The sequence below is a fragment of the Anser brachyrhynchus genome (assembly GCF_964034855.1).
Source record: "Anser brachyrhynchus genome assembly, chromosome: 4".
Lineage (NCBI taxonomy): Eukaryota > Metazoa > Chordata > Aves > Anseriformes > Anatidae > Anser > Anser brachyrhynchus.
The window spans coordinates 65,665,679-65,688,899 of NC_137698.1; the positions used below are offsets into that span (position 1 = coordinate 65,665,679).

Here is a 23,221-nt window from a genome sequence, read left to right on the forward strand (position 1 = left end):
GCAAAGAAAGCACGAACAGTATTCCTGTATAATCTATATTCCATTATACATTACATGTTCAGAGTTGAGAAGAATTTTGAAGTGTAAAAACCAGACATTTTATTAAAGTTTCTTTCAAAAAATCTGGAGTATTGGAATATATAGCATTTTGGTCATACTGAAATTTTTCAGTAGCAACAGCCAACTCACCTATTTAATTTTTTCAAGTAATATTTGCATGTTTATATTGTCAACTATCATAAGGGGAGAATAAGAAGATACAACAGAATCAACTTTTTTTCCTGAAACAAGTTTTTTTTAATTATTATTATTATTATTTAATTATCTATAAAGAATACTTTAACCTGTACGAGAGTGATCCTTACCGTGTCTGCCAAGAGACAGAACAGCCCATTTAGAAGCAAAGAAAAGAAAAACTGTATGTAATGGTCAGATACATATTCCCTGCTATGCGATTTCAATACAAAACCAATATAAAAAATGAGAAGCACGTTCAGTGGTTATTTCGGTACCTCAGTACTTGTCAAGTATTTTTCACTACAGCACCGAAAAAGTTTAAAATTAGTGGCTAAATATTTTTTCCAGTAAACTTTGTGGTTCACTGCTGTCAACAATGAATTCTGTAACCACGACACAATAGATAGTTAAATGCTTAGCAATTATGCTGATAGAGAAGCTAAAAAAAAATATAAAATAAAAAATAATGGGCTGAATCACCTGCTGTGCCACCTTCATCACTTCCTCCCCTCTCATATATAATCAACAGTTAATCTCATTATGATCTGCAATCTTCCCCTGCTGCTTAACAGAAGGTGTTGCATTTTGTGTGCTTTTCCTTCTTTGTATTGTGTCTAAATTCTAGCCAATAATTAGAAAATTCTGAGAAAAACAGAATATAATGCATTAGTCATCACTGACAGACTATGTTATTTAAACAAGAAAAAATAATAACAGGGAACATTTATTAGTTCTAAAAACTCTGCTACTGGGCTTTGTGTACATTTACACAAAAGAACTTTTCATTCTCCCCTCCTCCGAGTTCCAAATTTGCCTAATACCAAGGAAAAAAAAAAAAAAAAAAACAACAGACTTATCTGGATGGCCATGCCATTCAAATAATACTTCTGATACTAATAAAACACCAATCATACAATAATAAAAGTCAACTTGATTTGAATAACTGCATACATAATTCACAAGAAATTCTAATGGAAAATTAGTTTAATATTGGAAATGTAATATAAATATGAATACCTATAAACATAAAAACTGAAAATCCCAACCAAGTACCTTTACAGAAAAAAATGGTTTTGTTTCTATTTCTCAACATTTCATTCTATGGAATTAGTCCTATGTAATCGGCAGAATTTTTAAATCAAAAAATATGAATTAGTATATAAACACAACTTATATACAAAAATTATAACACGATTTTTGGAAGAACTTAGGATGTTTACCCATGTAAAAGTAAACATAATGACGTGTATTTTTACTGCAAACCTCTCGGAATTGTCTAAGAAGTACATATTTTATGCTAAATTGCAGGAAAAAAGATCTGCACTAGGATTAATTTACTTTTAAATAAATGCATTCCTTTATTATTTGTTGTCCCTACTTACCATGGTATGCTAATGTATGAAAGTTTTCAATTAAAAATGAACAAAATGCCTGGAATTTGCTACTTAAAGAATGCCTAGTTCGTTTAAGGGATGGAGCGTATTCCTATTATCACAAAGTGCTGAAATCTACTGAAATCCTAGGGGAAATTACAAATCAACTAGTTGAAGGAGCATGAAAAAAGACAGTTTTTCTTCAAATCATCATAAAGATTGGTTTATGCCCTGTGATTTATTTAAATTGAATTTTAATTTTAATGATAATTTAGCCATTACCTCACATCTGCAATGCATACAGGCTCCAGCTGATCAATGTCTGCTTTTTACTTCTTACGTCCATACAGAAGAGGCCAAGAAGTACTCCTCCCGTGTTTCACAAAAGGACTGCATCTTCTGGGTTATTTTTTAGGGCCTTATTGCTCAATTAAATAAGTGATATTCTAATTTCTGGAATAGCTTTTTTTTTTCATTGTTTCATGCTTAGTATAAAGCAGATTGACTTGCCTCATCTGTTCAGTCATCTGAGAAATCATGAACCTTGCATTTGACATGGAAACAACGATAAGAGTATATCAAGCTAAATAGCTGGTATTTGTTAGCCAACTGTATCATGGCAGGAACCATGCTAACTTTCTTTGAAGTTCCTTACTATGAACAGTATCAATAAGGTTATGTATTTTTGCCTGCTAAAAATATCACGCAGTATGTTTTTGTACGATTTTTTCACAAAGTTACAGGCCCTCAGTATTTTTGTAACTCCTATCTTACTTTTCTCACGTGACTTTCTAATAAATTTCACATCTGTTCTGGGGTACTTTGTTTACTTGTCGTTGGCTTATACTTCTATTTTTGTCTCAGGAGGATATATTTAAGTGAATCCAATCGTGTTTAATCATGCTGAATCACTCTGAACAACATATACTTATGGACTTCTGAAAACATCTCTTTAGTTTCAATGTAATAGATGATCAAGCTAAACACCAAACTGATAAAGCAGCATCAAGTCTCAGAAAGGTACTATACCTATTGATGTGTATATTCTAAAATTTGTTATTTTTATATTAAAATATGCATCATGGAACCTAAGGCTAGAATTCAAATAATGCGGATTTAGAAGACATGGAAAGCTTTTGATGTATTAAATAAATTGCAAACTTGTTAACTTGTGCATTTTAACTCATTCTTATATCTCAGGTATGCAGAAAAAAACTCCCCAGAAGGTATGGGGTTTGATACTTGGCAGGAAGAGGGGTGGGGGTTTAAGCCACAAAGTGAATCATCTTTAACTTCTCCCATTGATTTTCACCTCTAGGTTAGCAGCTTGAATGTATGCCATGACGATAGGAAGCAGAAGCTCCTTTGGTTCAATTCAGAAGTTACATACAAGATTTTGATTTTAAGCAGTTTACTACTTGCTGTCAAACCCCACCATATCAAGCAGTATAACATAATCACTTGCTTTAGCAGAAAGATAGTGGTCTAAAGGAGGGAAAAAAAAAAGAGAGAATGGGAGAGAGAAGTAGAGAAGTGAACATCTCTTGTACCTAACCAGATGGTATCCTAAATAGCATCTTGAGACATATTATCAATGTGCAAAATTTAATTCTAAATTATTTTATGTAGAATATTACTTAATGGGATAGGCAAAAATATTTTGTTGTACTTGTAGAAGTGCATTAGGTTTATTAACCCCCTTTTTACTAATTTGGTGCTTTGATCATTGACATATATGAATTGTACACAACATTGTATTGGCGTTTTGCCATTTTCAGAATTAACTTTACATGCCAGAAGTATAAAATGCACCTGCTGATAGTGGAAGTTCCTCATCCAGCTATAGATTTCCATCTAAACCAATCTCCTTAGAATCTAAACATGAATAATGATTTTGTTGAATAACCTACAAACACAATTCAGAGTTAAACTATTTTTTTTTTTTTGACAACAAGAGCTCACTACTCACAGTCTCTTCTTATCTATCACTCGTTTAACTCGGATGGCTCTTTGTTCAGAATACAGCTTACACACTCCTGTTCAAGATACCAGTAAATAAAATTTCAGGTTAGAAGAGCACGATATCTTTCTTGGAAAATACAGTTAAACATTCATTTTTAACCACTCATTATTGTAGAAAAAATGCTACATACTTTTTAAGTAATCTTCAATGAAGTCTAAGACTGCTGTTCTGTGCTCCTTCACCTGAGCAGACTGGACATCCTTGTGTGCTGAAATGCAAAAGAAAGATACAAGATCTTTTAACACTTTATTGAATTACATAAAAGTTTGCATGTTCAGTTCATAAACAAGTTATATCCAAGAGCCTATCAACATTTTATCTACATTACATACAACTATTGTGAACTTTGCTATATTTAAATATACATTCTGTAAACCAGCAAATTATTACAAGAAAACAAAACTTCAAACCAACTTGCGTCACGTAATGTTTGTCATTCTTTATGTATGCCACTGAGTCATATTACATCAATTACATTTCTAAACAAGAATAGATGTCATCAAACTAAGCATTGCAAAACAGGTCTAGAGGTTTAACTTGCTTAACATGTTGAAATTCTAACGTTTTGAATTTCCCAGAGCACATGCTACATGGAAATCTTGGGGATCTATTGTGTCAAGCATCTTTTTAGTTCACATATTTCTTGTTTTCATACTATGAAGTTCCCATCCATGAATCACTTTTTGTGATTCTGAATAATGCTCTATGTATGTTTAAAAGGCATTCCAAAGTGGATGAAAATCTTTGGTATACTGGTAAAACACATACACAGAGCAAGCCAAGTTAAAAATGACAAAACAGAAGTTCTCTCTTCAACTTACATGAAATAAGTTCTGTAAAAGTATAATTTCATACACTATTTGTCAAAATTATATTACTTTACCAGGACTCTGTTCAATGGTAGTCCCATTAAGAAAAGCAAAATTATTAATACTTGTCACAATGAAAATTATGTCTTTTCATATACTAGTAAATTATCTGTTTAAAACATATATGCATATACACACAATATTTTACAATTAAAATATATTCTGAACAATTGCTGAGGTTTTTTTTTTTTTTTTTTTTTTTTACTGGAGCACAAATTTTTGAGGGCTACATTCAACAACTCAGGAAAATGTCTGTGGTTAATGAAAATATTTAAAGAGTGTAATGATTTAGATGTTATTACATTTTGTACAATGATGTCATTATCTCAAACATGGAAAGAGAATACCTGTAAAACCTTACAGGTGGACTACCTAGAAAGAAACAGCCATTGACTTTCATTAACTTTAGTGAGCCTTGGTTCAGTTTGGTTCAGGCCTCTACGCCCCAGTGCTAAATTAATACTAAACAGTAAGTATTTAAGACTTATTTTTTTTAAACACTTGCTAATTAGTGTACTTGAACAAATAAAATTTTATGCTGTGGCTTATCCTTTCACTTACATTAAATAAAACCAAGCATGGTGATAATTGGTCAATAGGATTACAGAGATGCAAATAAAAAGGGACAGTCTCTTTCCAAAAAGGATTTCAGATCTCTCAACACCATGTGACATTCAGCCTTTATCAATAACTAAGAAAGAATACTTAGAAGTTGCTCGGTTTACCTTCTGTTCTCAGCTGATGGATGGCATCTGCACATGTCCTCATAAATATCTGAGCATCTTGATCTATCTGATCACGTTCTGTATCTGTCATCCTCACATATTCAGACATAATATGGCTGAGAAACAAGACAAATCGTCACTTTTAAGAAATCCCCAACATAGCACCTGTAAGCACACATTTTGGACCTTCTTCCCACTCACCATCTCCCCAGAAGCTTTTTTGCAACACTGATTTACACATAAAAAGGAGATACAAACTATTTGTAAGACTAAAAAGTACAATATCCATCACTTCTATAAAGCTGAGAGGTATTTAGAACATTTTTTTGAAGTGGTAAAAGATGCAGAAAGAACAACATATCCTATCATCTTCTATAGTACCAAGGAGGTAAAGTAAGGCAATACAATTAGAAAATAAATCATCACCCTCACTATTTATTCCAACAAAACAAAGAAACAAAAAAACCACCACCAAGTAAGACAAAAGAATAGTTCAAATACTGAAAGAAATACAAAAAAATTGGAACTTATTTCACTTAAATGTATGTTTTTATCTTAAATCCTGAACTTCATTTTAAAAAGTAGCTGTTAAGAAATCTGTGAATCCAAACCACACTAAAGAAGAATATCAGAAAATAATGTACATTTTATATCAAGTAGATTACAAGACTTATTAAAACATGTTCTCATTGTTTATTTCTATTTTAGATTATACATTATGTATTTAATATTTTCTAATAGGATTAATATATGCTTTTGTTACTAAATTAATAAAAATGGAGGTCAACCACAAAGGCCAAACAGCAGTGTGTTTTAGGCAGAGCTCTCCATTCTGACGTTAACTGGGTCCAGTATAATTAGAGCTTTACTTCAGTACACTTGTAAGACTTTTTATCCTTTCCTGTCAGTAAAATATTAATACAACATAGATAACCACCAGGAAAAACATACTGAATGGAGACTTTAACAGTGGCTGCACAGGATGATAAGACTTTGCTACAGCACATTACCCAACGTTCATCTTGGGTTGCCTGATCAGTCACCACAGCCTATTTTGCCTTTAAACTAGAGAGAAAATTTTCAATAAATGCACACATTTTAACTTAAATTTTTATTTATATGTGAAATTTTTTCCTCTTGTCCAAGGTATGTATAACGCAACTGTATCAATGCAATTAAATGAGTAAAAAGAAGAAATCTTCAGTTTCCAAAGCTAGCCTAATACCCTAGAGATGTCCCTCATACTTCACCACAACAATGCCAAATCTTCCCTACGTCTGCTGCACTGCCTGCCACGGGAATGCCCTACAACCATTTCACATCTCCTTATCTCATTCTCCTCTATCACCTCTCATCACATGCAATCCCACCAGTTGCTTCTTGTATGTCGAAGTACTGGCAGTGTGGTTCTCCCACAGCTCCTCCACAAAGTTTGAAACTCGCTCTAATGTCCCCAGGTATCCCAAAACATCTTCGCCCTCACCCTGAGTGACAAGCTACATAAAAAAAAAAAAAAGGCATCACAAGGTTCACCTTGCTTGAAAATTGGTATCTGCTGACGGGCCAGCCTGTACCCAAGCACAAATTAGCCAGCAAACAGAAAGGCAAACTAATTACAAGTAATGTTCTTTATTTTCCTCTTGTTTGTTTCCAACACTATCACATATTTGACATATAAATAGTAGGGATTTTTTCCCTCTGATTAAAATCACTAAATATTATAAAATTATTTTGTATAATTTACAGAAGATTTACAGAAAAGCAGCCATGTATAATGTTTCCATTTGTATTTCAAGAGCTGATTTGCTCTCCTTTGCTCAGGACAGATGAGTTTCATATATTTATGGGAAAATCCCTACTGAAATTGTAATCGGTAGTCTAAACTGGACCTCTCATTTGCACTCTCTTAGAGAACAGCTTCTGAACGACGAAAAATCTGACATTGTTTCATTTTAGAGACAGCATTTCCACAGCCTGATTAAAATGACATATACTGATGGTTACAATGCAATGTAAAACAATTCACACCATTAAATATATTAGGACAGACTGCTTCTCTACTCCTTTCGCACAGCTTGCATGGAGTGTGGTACATGGAGTGTGGTACACCTAGGTTCTTGTACCCTGCCCAACTGTGTGGTATTTAATGAGTTCTATGCTTTCCACGCACTTTTTAACTTTACAGGGTAAAGATTACAAAATGCAAACAAGAATTTTCGTTTAAATCAGCGTTATAAATGAATATGAAAAAACTGCGCCAGGCATGTTTTGTTTTTACTAGTAGGGTAACTATTAGTTATCCTCAGTGCATCACTACGTTACTGACACCTTTGACAAGTTGTTCTGTTACCTTTCATAGCTGCCAATACAAAAACAGAGTAGGTCAAATTCCTACAGCAGTTTCACAGCTTCAAAGGCAGCAAAATGTGACAATCTAGATAAAGAATAAATAGAATATTTTCCTTTTTTTTTTTTTTTTTTCCTCCTGTTTATAGCTTAGTGTCTGGCACCAGCACTTCTGAAGAAGATCTAGTCAAGCCACCCAGAGCCAAGGACACCTGAAACTCCAGCCTCCTTGGGAAGGCAAGAATGGAGTCACCCAATTGCATGGCATTATACCAAAACACATACAGCATCCACTGGTACTAACAGCGTACCTGAGCCCCACTGCACTCCTCAGGAAGTCTGCACATGCAGAAAATCCATCTAATCACCATCTTCTAACCTTACTGGAGAAAGAACCATTTCTTTAAAAGGAATAGGCCAAAGGGACACCCCCTCTCCCCAAAACAAACAAAAAAATCCCAAGCCACCTACATGTCAGAGATGCAAAGACTTGCTTCGAAGTACTACCAGTGGCAGTATCACTGGGCTGATACATCACGAAATCAGGAAAGGTCAAATGAACCATTTTTTTCAGAAGGAATCGCAAAAACTTGCCAAAGCATGAGGCACACACTGGCTAACGTATGCAGACAAAGAAGGGGAGAAGGGTGCACAATTCTTGTAGATTTTTATCCTCATCAACTGCAGAAAGTTTCACAGGAAATTTGGGTTGGAAAGCAACTTAAGAAGAGGGGTTAAGAGTGAGATAGAGACAGCGGCCATCAAGTAGGCAGACTTCAATAGTCTAAAAAAAAATTAGAAGATTTAATTTCAAAGAAAAAGGAAACCTAAGACTGAACAGAAAAGATTCCAGGTGAACTAGTAGTCTTCCTATGGAAATGACATTGGGACAATTTGCAGTTCTGTCCTTGATCGAAGGGAAGAACAGGCAATGCAGTAAGAGATGAACTATGCTATTTCAAGAGCTCTTCATTGAGTTCAAATACAATAAAGCAGAATACAGAAAGTACAAATTAGGTCTGATTGCTACTGGCAACTGTAAAGGAACACAGCACATAGGGATGCAATCAGAAAAGGGTCAAGTCCGGGATGAGACACTACTGACAAGGGATTGTCAATGATAAAAAGAGATTACTCCACAAATATTAATAACAGAAAGACCAAAGAATGTGTTGGCTTGCTACTCAGTAAAGATATAAAACTATATGCAGACTATGAAGAAATGGCTTTTTCTGCATTAGCTTTCATCTCTGAAGTCAATTGTAAACTGCAGTTACTACTACCTTTAGCTTACTGTTTCTAAATCATCTGGGCTCAATTTAGTACCTTCAACATTCAGAAAAAAAATCAAAGTTATTTGTTGTTATTTCATTAGTAATAGCAAGTGTCCAGTGGTATATTAATAACAGGATGCTGAGTGTGTACAGTGCCATAACAGGTCATGGCACGAGTGTTTCTGAAGGTGCAGTGCTTCTGAGCTAATGATGCAAGCAGAATTCAAAAAGTATACATTCCTCCTATCTGTATGCCAATGGTGTGCTCTTGAAGGGAACTAACTGGCTTCAAAAAAATCCCAGAGTGAATACACATCCGTATAGTTTGCAGAAGCAGGAGGCCAGACTCTGGAATAAAATGCATCAAATTAAAGGATGTATCTTTGCTGCCAGGAATTAGTGGAGGATAGATGAGTTCTAGGTAGATGAAAAGATGAAACTGTAGCATCTGTATTAAATAAATAAATAAATAAATAATAAAGGATTTATAGACCACTCAGCCTAGGAAAATAAAGGAACAAATGATCCATTTTCAACTGCTTAGAAAAGAACAAAAAGATAACTAATAGCCGTGATGTATCATGAGTAAGTCACATGCCATGTAATTACATTGGGAATGTAGCAACAGGTCTCATGGATGGATGAAGACCAACCACTGCCATATATCTTCTCTCTAGTCAGGCCTTTGTTACCATCCCACATGACATCCTCATAAGCTACCAGCAAATAAATAAGTTACAAGGAGCAAATACTGTATTAATGTGAAACTGTTTGGAAAGCTGAACGTGGAGTAGTTATACAGCAAACCAGGAGGAGGTACTGAGTTGTGTTCCACAGGGGCTGTCCTGCTTCTGACACTGTTAAATACTTACATAACAACTCAGTGAAATGGAGTACACATTTCCTAAATTTGCAGAGGCAAAGAAGTAAGCAAATTAAAACTGTTTTAACTGAACAAGACTCCAGTTCAAAACAATATTGCCAACGTGGAGAAATGACATGAGGAATTTGAATAAGGGATGGTCAGAGGCTCTTTGTTGCAGCAGGAACAATTACCTGAACACACAGAGCATGGGGAATAAGCGATTAGGAAACATTACTTCAGAAAGCCACGGGGATCATGCTGTATCATAAACTGAACGTAACAACATGTTATTGCATAAGAAGTGATCTATACTATGGGGTGCATAAGTGTAGTACAACCCATTGCAAATAAAAGGCGATCTGCTGTCCTGAGCTTTTGGAGTGTTGTTTCATTTCTGCACCTCACTGCAACACTAGCTGGGACAGCGTCCAAAGGAGAGGAAAAAGCACAACAAGGAGAACATGTGTGGAAACCCAAACGTAGACATCGACCAGAAAAGACTAAGGAGAAACCAGTGTATGTTAGTGGGGAAAAAAATAAAAAAATCTAGTAGCACAGGTAAGGAAACAGAAACAAAGCGGAGGGAGGATACAGAAGGTCCACTGCAGGATATGTTTAAAAGTAAGGAAGGCAGAATGTTAGGAATGACCTCGCCATTCTCTTTTTGAATGCTATGCTCCATCCAATCTACCTTTACTATGATCCTGTTTTTCTGGAAAAGCATAGAGAACAGCCTATGGAGGCATTACACCAGCTTTTGGAATCAGTAACTCTGATGATGCCTAAAATATTTTCTGCTTACTCATTCAACGAAGACACCAAACCAAGCAGAAAAAAAGTTTCTGCTTGAAAAGCTTTTCCTGCAGCAATGCATTACAAAATAAAGAAGTGAGAAGCTGAAATCAACCAGTTCTAAAATACAGATGTGGACTATGTTTAATGGAAATGAACCTTACTTACCACCTGCAGTATTGTCTTACAGATATATACATACCCTACCGGATAAGTGTGTATGTATATGGTCATATGTATATGTATGCATATGTGCATATGTATATGTATGCATAACCTTAGCTGTAAGTACATCAAACATTTCTAAAAACATCTTCCCTTTGGGCACCCAGTACATTTTAAATTATTATTATTATTATTTTATTTAACTACTAAATTCAAGCAATATTTATTATGCTTTTTAATTTACTTGCTTTTTAATTTACTTCCCATTACCATCAAAAAGCTGTTCAACATAAATCCAAGGTAGAAACCTGTCCACTCCAATGACAAAACATCTCACAACAACATACTTAAAAGTCTGTGGGGAAACTTCAGCTACTAGAGCAGGCAGTATAGACACACCTCAATTAGTATCTCCAGTTCTGTAAAATATTGCTAAGAAAATCCAGAATGCTGTTAAGAAGAATTACTATTTCTAAAACGTGATATATGAACTTAGTAAAATCAGAACAGAAAATAAATCATTTGAAAATAATTCCCTAGATAACAAGAAAATACTATACGTTCCCCCATGAAGAGGATGCTAGACTTCCTCTTGAAGTCCTTATAGGCTACCTAAGCATTTTACTGTCTTAATGTAACAAAGGCTTGCTTCTTATAAAAACATAATTAAGTCAGCACAATAAAGCAGTTTGGCATTCTAGGGGAGCCTGTAAGAGACTATTTTTAGAATCCTTTAATGGTGACTTATTTTCTTTTATTAGCTACATCAAGGGAGCACTCTCCACAAAACCCAGGGCATGCATTCAACTATCTTCTATTAGTGGTCAAACATGTAATTGATTTATTGCCTTTTTGTTTTTTTTCAGCTTTACTAGGTAGATGAATGTTAGAGTAAGAGAAATAATTACTGGGCTCCGATATTACTTAAGGCAAAAATGCTTCTTTAATAATTTTTCAAAGCACATTAACTGCTGTAAACAACACATGAAACGTTCACACTTAACTGCACAGAAGGTCCACAGAAGCATGTAGTGAAGATGCATCAGAAGGCACCCATCCCACCTTTCCCATGGAAAAAGCACTGCTACTCAGAACCAACCTGCACATCACTGCCAGACTCTAAATATCTTTACAGTTGCAAAAGAGAGTAAATTATAAGTCAAATTAACCCAGACAAACAGGTGATTTCCCTTTCAAGTATGAGGTCTTCTACTGTCAAAATCCAGAATTATCTTAATTCTTTTCCAATGTCTCATTAAATTGAAACAGTAAGAATAACTACTGGTCTTTGAATATCTCAACCTAGAAAGATGTCTTGAAGAAAATGGAGACCACCAGAGGATCATTTCCAATTCCCAAGTGTTAATGTACTACAGCTAGTTCCTAGAAGCAGAAGTAACACAACCAAGTTGCCTTGGTGGTTCAGTGGTCTAAAATGTGAAGGAGCTTGTGAAGAAAGGCAAAGGCACAAGTTGTTCACAGACTAAGCATCAGACAATTTACCAAAGACTGAATAAAGGATCTCACACTGCAGAGTGAAGAAAGCAATGTGGGAGTGTATTACAGTAAATGTACAGAAAGGAAGAATACATAGAATACGTGGCAATAATACACTAAAAAGGGGAAGGCAATTAACAGCCCTTATCTGAAAGGCATGATCACTGTTTGCTTAAAAAGAAAAAAATAAAGTCACCCACATCTTGTTAACATCTTCAGGAACAAAGAGTTTCTGCCTCCTCCTTTGCAGGATGAGTGATCACCTTGTTTTGTTGGAAACCATTTATGACTAAAGGGAGACAAAGGAAACAGCCATGTACCCCTACATCTAATTCTACCCCTACATCTAATTTGTCACAGAACCGAAAAAGAACACGTAGTATTCAGTTATGTCAATATAAATGAGAAATTATTCCAATAAAATCAACAAAGCCTCATCAGAGCATCACTTTGAGAAGAATTTGGTATTCAGACTTCGCAGAGTTAGGAAAGGGTTTTGTTTAGTTTTGTTTTCCGTTCAGCTATCTCACTAAAGACAGCCATTTGCTGAATGTTACATTGCAAGGTAAGTCCTTAAAGATTGCAATTTAGCAGGGATAAATTTCTAATATTTAAATTTCTGGTGTTTACCATATTGGCTAATCAATCGAAAATTACTTCTGTGATGATCAAGTAAATTTGATAATAAACCTACTTGAAAAAAGCTGGTGAGGAAGTCCTTAAGATAAACCAGCTATTAACAAATATCCAAATACTGTTTGTCAATGCAGTTTTTAAGTACTGTCAGAGTATTTTTTCAACAGAAACTGATTAATTTTCAAATGTTCTGAGATGTCTTAGAGCATTACTTGATTGCTGAGTTTCACTTCCTTCCAAAGATGCTTCGAGAGTGACTGCAGTTAAAAATATGCAGTGATAGCTCAGTGACAGCTACTATTAGTAGGAGCGGTGGTGATGCAGTCTCCCACGATTTAGCTACCTTTCTTATAAGATACCCTGCCACTGAATGTGCTCACTGATCATGATGCCCAAAGGGCTTCATTAGGTTTAAAATGTATAAACAGCAAGACGAATAATGAAGCCAGCAAGAAAATAGTTAAACTGATCAATAAGTTTGCTACTTTAAAATATATATACGCATTTTTTATTCTAAGACAAGTCTCCAATGCCGAATAAAACAGCAGTATTTTCCCTTAAGACGTGTATTGTAGAGAAAGCCCAAGTTTTTATTTTATTGACACAGATTTTAACAGTAGTACAACACATTTTTTAAGCAAAATGCCGAAAAAAACACATGCATTTGGAGAGAAGTTTGATGGAGGAGCTTCTGTACGTACCCCTCTGTAAACCAAAGTCTTCCAATAGGCCAGTTTCCAAAAATGCCTTCCACTCTAACTTGTGCTGCCAGTGGAGGATGATACCCGATCACTGGTACCCCTCACCAAAGCTCTCAGAAGTTCTGACCAGAGGAAAATCATGGTAGACAGGATACAACGTGAAACATGACAGAACAGAAAAATTCCCTATTACAGAGAGCTAAAAAACACTTGTAAGGGAAAGTAAACTAATCCTGATAAACAGGGGAGGATAAAGGTGTAATGGCTTAAAGTGCAGCTCAGACCACTGCATCAGTTGTTTAAGGTTTGCCTTTCAGGTTACAGCTAACAGACAACTCAAGAAGAAAAGAGGTGAACGAGCAATTAGTAATCTTGAGCTTTTCAGACTCAGTTTATGTATTTCATTTAAATACTTAAAGTTTGATTAATTGGGTCTGGACCTTAGTTTCAATTAACCCTTCTTCCAGTTGTCTTCCTCATTGTTAAAAATCTTCCTCTAAAAATGAATTAAAGTTCTCTCCTCTGCAGGATATTTTATGTATGCCAAAAATAATAAAATAAAATAAAATAAAATAAAATAAAATAAAATAAAATAAAATAAATCTTTACTGTAGAATTCATTCTGTAAAAGTAAGGTCAAAGAAGCAACCACACTTCTGGATGTAACACATTAGGAAGAAGTTCCACAAAGCTGAGTAACTCAACCACATAATTCAAAAGTCAATTTTCACTGACACATTCTACTACAGTTTACAAACAAATAGCGGAATTGACAAAACGCAGAGTATTCAAATTTGATTAACAGAATTAAGCCTCCTACATAAATTCCAGTTCGCCTTTTTGTATTAAATTCTTTACAAATTTTCCATATAATCTGTTATTAAAACTTCTGTCTTGAATGAATGAGGCGTTTAAGACTGAGACTGCCAGCATGGATGCTATGGTCCTCTTCATATTCACAAAGTAGAATAGCATGAGCAACCTAGTACTGAATCTGACAGCACTATTTGTTTTAAATTTGACCTTTAAGGACAGGATCAACTGCGATCAGATGAGATTCACATGATTATTGTAAAGTTTAAGAAAGGAAATGACAGTTCTTTTTCTCTCCTTAGTTAATGCCTAAGGCAGGGAAAAATCACTGTGCATTACCAAGATAACTGGTTAAAGGAGAGTCTACAAAAGATACATTATCAACTTTTAGATAGCAAAATATCTTGAACAAATTTTAACTCCTTTTTATCACCTCTATTTTATGCACACTATTGCTAATAAAACACAAATAGTACCCCAAAGTCATCTGCTACTGACAGCTTTTTCTCTCTGCAGTTATTTGCAGTTTCTCAGTTTATACACTCACATGGAGTTTTCACATAATAAGAAGCTATTTCTGTATTCAATTGGTAGCTCCACCTAGTGTTGTTCATTATCTATTCCAAAAGCAACTGAAAAGCAGAGAGCTAGACGTAACACACAGATGTACATCACTTTCGCTCACTGCTTGGAAAAGCAGCTCCTTGTACGCCTTCCACATAGAACTGATTTGTGCAACACCCACGCAGGAGCTTCATTTTCACCAGTACTGACTACGAATAGCTCTCATTGCCTTACATTTCTAAAACATGCCAAAATCTTCATTTCTGAGGCTTTCGGAGAAAGGCATTAGATCGATTTGGGACTCAGTATCTTCAACACACAGATGCCTTTACACTGTGTTTCCTCTACCTGAATTGCAGCAACAGTTTAGTTGTAGTCAGGGTTATGGCAGAATCACAGTGCAGACAGGGCTGATTCAATCCATGCAACTCTGCCATGACGTTGGAGAAATACAACACAGGAAATGGTGAAGCTTACAGAAGCACCTTCAAAAGGGAAGGTATTTCCTATTTCTGGAATGAAGTACTGTACAACCTATAATATGACTACTAAGTTTGCATGTAGAAAAATGTTTAGTTAAAAAGCAAGTTTTCCATTTCTCAAATTATTTGATTATTTGTACGCAGTTCACCAAAATACAAGTTGCAGAAATGTTTAGATCTCAGGATAACTTGATTTACTAATTCATTAAGCATGTGAAATCTGCAGATCACATGATAATTTTTTTTTCTTACTAGCACCAATCTGTAAAACTTCCATTTTACTCTTCTACAAATCATACTAATAAAGCTATCAGCAAGTAAGCAGATCCAGCAAATCTGAATGTCTCCTAGTAACTGAGAATTAAAACTTTATCTGCACAATAACTACCAGAACTTAAGCAAAAAGTTTTTGTCACAGAAAAGCAAAACCTCTGCTGCTGTCCTGACACCATGTTCTCAATGACATCCTTCATCTGAATTCACGTTCTAAAATCTGAAGAGTTCACATCACTCACCTCCAGGCCCTGCTGACACTACTGACTATATACTTGGAGATAACAAGGAGGTTTAACATCACAGAGTGAAAGGCATAACCTGGATGACTCAATCTAGTCTTCTGCTCTTTCGGGAACCACTGCAGAAACTTATTCTGCAGGTCCTTAAGAGGTGTTGGGCTCAGAGTGACAGTCTGCTTTGTTTCAGATCTTACCCTAAAAGCCAGAAGTCTTATTCAAGTTCTAAGCCTCGTTTTATTTAGGACCCGTCTCTTCTTGTGCCTACATTCTTCTTCTTCTTCTTAAGTAGCTTACAGTATACCAAACAATAAGCAACCTACGTTTTGTTTTCAATCATTATGCCTATAGATTTTTTGGCAGTCTACTTTATAAATCTGAAAATAAATTAAAAAAAAATAATCAGAACTATTTAAACAAAATACACACATACCTGTATGCATTAATGTAATCCTTTCTGTGTTGCAGAAGAAAATCTTTCAGCTTCCCAATATTGGAAATCTAAAAGAACAGAAATCATATTAAACTCCACAGTTACATGAATCAATATTTTCATATGTTTAAAATTCAGTAATTCCATTCCTCGAATATGAATTAGTAAAATTAATTTTGTAACAATTAGTTTTCACATTTTTCAAGCAGTCAGTACATAAAAATCATCTAAAGATCTGTTGTACAAAGGCAGAACTTAGAAAGGAATAGTAAAAATATATGTCTTGTGTACAAAAAGCATAAGCTAAATATTAAATACTAGCAAACTGTAAACAAAATTACAATATTAAACACTAAAATATTAAGCATAACACTAAACATTACTAAACTTTTCAAAGTGATATGAACCAGCAACCAAGAAGCCAACATATATCTCAGAAAATAAACTCATTTTAGATTATACAAGAAAATTTTTAACGTTTTGCTGATGAACAGCGATGCAAATACCCAAGTTCAGTTACGAGAACTTGTAGAGCAAGGTGCTGCCCCCTCCCTCCTATTTGTGCAGCAATACAGTGAGTGACCAGTTCGTACCTGAACCAAAGCATCTCTATCATGGCACGCTTTGCCAGGGAATTTATCCATAACAGATTTCTCTTTCTTCCCCCCCCCCCAGATTTTTCTGGATTTCTGTTTCTGGTTTTCCACTTGACCATGGACACATTTTTGATGTAAATCCATTTGATTTTCTTTATAGAAGTCTTTAGAGAGATCGTTTGAAAAGATGAAAACACTCCAAAGATCTGAAAGAACTTTTGCAAACTTCAGCTGAATTTAAAAGATTTGGTGTAGCATAAGATGCTACTTATCTTAGAGAATGGAGGTGGTACAGAAAACCAGTTTTAAATCAGCCATGGAAATGAGATGACTACCAATATGACTTCCTTAGCAGGTCTTGAAGTAGACATGATGGGATGTGGGGAAGGGAAGAAATTATATACATTACCAGTAGGTATTTTCAAGGTGGGAGGCGCAGGGGGAGCCTTTCTAAAGCATATTCTCAAATATTCGTTAATAATTCAGCTTTAAAAAGCATGCAAGGAATTTTACAAAGCAATAGTTGTTTTAGTTTACAAATAAAATAAATGTGGTTTACTCCATGTATCTGGGAAAAGGCATCAGAAGCCGTTCAAGTCTTAAAATCCTATTTTCATGCAAATGGTCCTTGTAATTAAACAAACAAAAAACCACAGAGAAAGAACACAGAATAGTTTGCACAAATAGAAGATTAATTCCCCCAATTATTTTTCACAAGATCAGCAACTCTTTGAAAAAAGAAGAAAAAATGTACTTAGACAGACCGCTGCGATTTGTACAGCTAAAATGTATTTTCCTGTGCAAATAGATGTGCATACTTTTCCCTGTTATCATTTGCTGTTTCCTTTTTACTATAACTCATGCTATCAGATAAGGATTTTCCCAATTTCCATGTTTTAAGTTTCCCATATGATTAACAGCACGAGAAATTTCATCTCAATTACAGCAAACGGAGTTCAGTTATTATCTGCAGTAGATCCAAAGTTTCCTAGAGTGTGTTAGCACTGTCATAAGCAATAAGAAGAGAAACACTGAAATCACTCCTCAAGATCAACGAGGCACAAAAATTAAGCCAAACCATTCTACAGCTGTTCCTCCCCATCACCACCAGAACATATTTTTTGTATTCTGATCTCTTTCTCAGCTCTGACTTGGTACATCATGAACTTTGCTTAATAGGTAAATTGAGCTTGACTATAAAAGCAGAACATTTTAAAAAGTCATACAGTGTTTCAGTAGAACAATAATCCCTAATAGGCAGAAAGAAAGTGCTATGGGGCACAAAGAGCAGAAACGTGAAGTCTGAGACAAACTCCAGAACATTTACATTAATACGTGAACAAACATTAGACTAGAAAAGAGATTAGCAAAATTTTATAAGTAATAAATCTTAATATTATTGCAATAGCTACAATTTAGGGGTGATTAACAAGCAGAAAGAATCAGAATGACAAGCAAGAACACTGTCTTACAGTAATTAATTCATCTAGTCACAAAGAGCATTCTATTTAGGCTAAAATTGTCATCGTGTGTTTGAATTGCACTGACCCCACTTTGCCTCTCCTTCATTTGTAAGGCTATTTTCATGAATTTAGAATGACACCATTATGCCCATACTTGCATCGAGCTCTTAGTTCCCAAGATTTGCATCAGAAGTGAGACTTCTTGTTCTGCTTTCCCTCAAATCCTAACGGCATCTTCTGGGATCTTGCACTGAGGCTATTTCTCTTTTGCCTTATCTTATTGTGGACTACTGGCATAGTCGTGAATTCAATTTGTCTTTACAACATCAACAAAATAAAGCGATTTTTATGAAAAAGGTCTCACTAGCATTAAATAAAGGGAATGTGAATTTTATCTCTCACACACACACCTTTTTTTTTTTTTTTTTTTACAAGGTACAATGCTTATCTTCTACAGACACAAAATATCCATGATTATACAAATATAAATCTTGAAGATATCTCCAGGGTCATCAACTGGCATTTATTCTGGGGTTATCAGAGGCACACAATACACTCTTTACAGAGTTATCAAGCTCCATCCTAAGGGCAATAAAGCCTCTTCCTCTTCCAGCCGACTGCCTTTGTGAGAATCTTACTGCTCTTACTATGAATAAGAACTGCCAAATTTTCAGGTTTCCTAATGACCAACTTCCACTCATCCGTTCTTGTTTCAAAACAGTCCTTTCCCTTAAGAGCTCTTCTTCCCTTATGAGTTTACTGTAAATTATCCTATCTCCCCAACACCTTCAGCCCGGACAAAGACCCCGATCTTTTAATTTCTTCACACAAGGTAGCTCTGAAGTTGCTTAATTCGTAAGTTTTCTTTGCATTTGCTCCAATTTTTATCAATCCTCTTCCAAAGCAAATGACAAGAAGGGCACACGCTGGTGTTCATACTTTGTTACTCACCCGGAAATGTTTTTTGCATTGTGTTTTTTTTTTTTTTTTCCCCCATAACCAATTTGCATTGGTTAGCTCAGAGCTTATTCTTTGGTTTGGTCCCTAAATGCACGTGGGATCTCTCTCTTCTCTCCACAACTCCGAAGTTCAGGCACACAGCACCTGCTGTAACGGAGCATGCTCCTTCTCCCTCTCCTTCCCCTCAGCATTTCCTCATCACTGCATTTTACCAAAATCTTACTTTTATTACCCAAAATGAGCACAGTGTTAAATATGATTAGTTTTAAAACTCAATCCCAGAGTAATTCAACCACTAACCTTTCTTTGGTGCAGCACTTCTTTCAACACAGAACTACTGCTTCTGTTACAGCCACATCTTATGCAGGTAATATTTTCTCTGCTAATCTCCTCTAGACCTATTAGCACTTTATCAGCCCCTTTACCATCAGACACCAGATCTTCTTAATAAAGGAAATATGATTTTCTTAAAGCATCAAGTTGGTTGGGCATATCCTATTTTTAGTGTGGCATGAAATCATACTCCATTTTATCTTACTTTCCATTTATCTTTTTCCACTTAAAGTCTTTTCTGAAGCCTGGAACACCTCTGCATCAGACTAAAAGCCCTGCTGATGCCACAGTCATTTTCCCTCTGCTGACTTAATTTTAGGCATTAAATTTTGCCCTCTGATCAAACGGTACCATCACCAGCTCAATGTATTTTCACCAAAAATAGCTGCCATCAGACTTGTGATTTCTCACATCTGCTGTGTCTGAACTCAGCCCAGGGATTACCTGATAACAGTGACTTGACTTCATTAACACGGAGATTTGGTACAAGTTTCCAACCCCATGCCCTGGTTCCCAATACCTACCTTGCTTTTACCCTGCTGGTCCGTGGCTCTTTCCATATTAATTCAATCTGGAGACCACACCTAAGCTTTTCATAATCTATACTCCAGCTGCATGACAAATCCACTTTTTTTCCCTCATTCACTATTTATTTACACACTTAGAGTATTTTAACTTACAGGCTTTTTCATGCCATTAGTTAAGTCATTGTGAACTTTCTAAGCCTGAACTTTATCCTTACAAAGTCTTCCCTTCTGCAACAATTTCCTTGGCCAACCAGTCTCTCTTTCTGCCATGTCCCCTGCTCCTTATTGCCTCTGGGCTAATTTTATTTTATTTTATTTTTATTTTTGGTATCTTCTCAAATTAATCTTTCGAGTAGACATGGAACAGTTTTAAATCCCACTTGTATTTTAGTGTAGCCATTTTTTTCCCCATCCCGTTTACCCATCCATCATAATTGCAGCTTCCTATCTGCCGTACACGCCTGCTTTCAAAACAATTACCCCACCAGTCTACACAGCCTTCAAAAGGATAGATGAAAGCAATTTGAAGATGAAGCACAAACACATCTGAGTACTGGCCTCCCGTCATGGTTCTTGGAAATTAGCTTTCTTCCTCTCTGAAAGTCTGCAGCAGAGAAATAAACCTCTCCTTCAGCCTTGAAACAAAGAAATGGTTTCTTTCTTTCCCCGGAGGGATAGGAGGGCTTAGAGAAATGCTCTTCGCAGTCGCAGCACTCTTGCACTACGTTAAGAGTAAAGTTATCTTACGGGGAAGAACGCCACTGAATTTCCAGATAACTGACACTTTTATGAGAATCCTGGGAAAAAATGCATTTCCTCCCAATATTGCCAACATCAGTTATAGTGTTACATTAACAGCATGTTCTCAAGCTGCTGTGCACCACCAGAATACCGAGGGTTACTTTCTTTTTGACAAAAAGGACTGCTCCTACAGTCCCAGAGTCTCCCTCATCCGTCCCCGTTCCCACCTGCACTCCGCACTTTGGCTGTCCCATGAGGGTCGGTACCACACAATGACAGACTGGAATGATTTTTCTTAAATTATTCTTCTGGAAACGGGGCTAATAATGTTTAAGACTAAATGCAAACAATCTCTTGCATTCGTTTTGACACCCAAATATCTTTATCACCGCAAGGGAGAGGAGAAGCAGGGTAGCACCAGTAGGGAACTTCCTAAAAGACGCAGCATCTGCCATGAAAGGCGGTGCACTTAATTACAACTTAAGAAGCTTAAAATGATAACCCACACGCTCAGGTACAGAAGTCAGAGACTCCAGGTGTCACTTAACCCCCCAAGCAGGGTTCTGGCAATGGAAACCCAAGTGACTCTCTGCAGTGAACCAGCAACCATTATCCACTGGGTGGCAACACGAGGGCCAGCATCATGTAAGTAAAAAGCACTCTATAAAGTCACATTAAAGCCAGTAATGTAACTTTTTAAAGTCACTTTAGGTTCCAGTTTGTATTTTACCTTCATTTCAAAGTTCACCTTCATTGTACACTGCCTCTTTAACACATTTATCCGTGTTTTGTCTCCACTGTAGATTTTCAAATGACTTTTATTAAACCATAAAAGCAACTATTGCATATAACGCAGGTCCAGCACAAAAAGAAGCTGTGAATGGCTGCCATCTGCTACCACAGGTGGCATGCACAGCTCTATTTATACTTGGGGCCTTCACTAGGAAATGCTCAATGTTGTTCTGTTTAGAGATTTTTCTTACTATTTTAGAGCAGCTTGTATTTTTAAATAAGAAGATAAACAGCAAAGCATTCCCTGCAAAGCAGCGTCTTCAAAAGATGCATATGCTTTGAACAAAGACGCCGATTATGTTTCTTGCAGTATCTTAGCAATACATACAACATTTCTTTCCCCTCGCCACAAAGAATTGATCGCTCACGAAACAGTAGGTTCCAATTTGCATACGCTTAACCCACTGCAAGAAGCAGCAGCATTGTTTACGATTAAAATGATTGGGGTAGGTTCCCGTGACATATTGTAGGGAGAAGTCGACTGCGCTGAATAGTCATTTTCACTGAACAAACATAGCTTTTTATCAAGTTTACTTTGCTATCAGAACAACGCTCAACTATTTGCTACCATATAAAACCGACTGTTGCACTTTATACTGTGCTTCCACTCTGACTTTTGAAAAGATGTGCTTTGCTAAAGAAAGCTTTAAAAATACTTAAAACTGAAACAAAATGGAAAGACTGCAGAAGTTGTAAGAGACGCTGCATTTACTGTTGATTGATTCAGCAGCACCGATAAGCACAACTGATGAAACTCCCTTGTTAACTGTAAAAACAAACAAAAAATGTTACCAACAACAGGAGTTTTACGTTGAACTTTTCAGTATGTCCAAAAAGCCTGATCTTCAAATGTTTATCTAAATAGATTTCATTTATAGATTCATGAAAAGGTGGCTACATTCTACAATCCCCTCTGCAAAGTGCAAAAAAAGAGTAAAAAAAAAAAAAAATCTAGCTACCTATCATGTTTCCAGTTCTAAAAATACAGTCAACCTGCCTATTTCAGAAGAAATTAGGAATTTCAGTGAGATATTAGATGATGTTCAATCAAAAGAAGTACAGACTTAGTTCTAGTAGGAGATACAGCAATCAGCAGAAAAATATAAACTTTTTTTTAATCACACATAAAAACCCAAAAACTCAAAAAAGTGTCTAAAATATTAAAAAAAAAAAAAAAAAAGAGGAACTTTTCCATGCTTAGCGCAAATGTTTTCTGAAATCAGGAATGAAACCTAATCAACATTATAGATACCATAAAGAGAAAACTAATTTAAATTAAACAAAATTTAAAATTAAGAGCTTGGGCTCTTACCTAAACTATTGTAGTTGGGAAAGACTAGTTAGAAAGACACTGATAAAGAAATTTCTCCTACGGAGACTTTTTCCACTGCAGAAAACCTTTGATGAGATAGAAGTATGAACTTTTACACAAAAATTGCACGTGAAAGACCAGATTCCACTCTGTTTTTGTACACGTTATATTTTAAGCACTGTAAGCCCAC

The 23,221-nt window shown here is 35.6% G+C and overlaps 1 protein-coding gene across 1 annotated transcript in view; it reads right to left on the minus strand.

Moving 5' to 3' along the window:
• STX18 (syntaxin 18) overlaps positions 1–23,221 on the minus strand; it is a 66,508-nt gene that overhangs the window by 17,314 nt on the left and 25,973 nt on the right. Inside the window, exons 2-5 of the mRNA XM_080591990.1 lie at positions 16,308–16,375; positions 5,228–5,343; positions 3,764–3,841; positions 3,580–3,646 (exon numbers count right to left, since the gene is read on the minus strand). Of these exons, the coding sequence (XP_080448116.1) occupies positions 3,580–3,646; positions 3,764–3,841; positions 5,228–5,343; positions 16,308–16,375 (329 nt within the window). The remainder of the gene's footprint in view (positions 1–3,579; positions 3,647–3,763; positions 3,842–5,227; positions 5,344–16,307; positions 16,376–23,221) is intronic.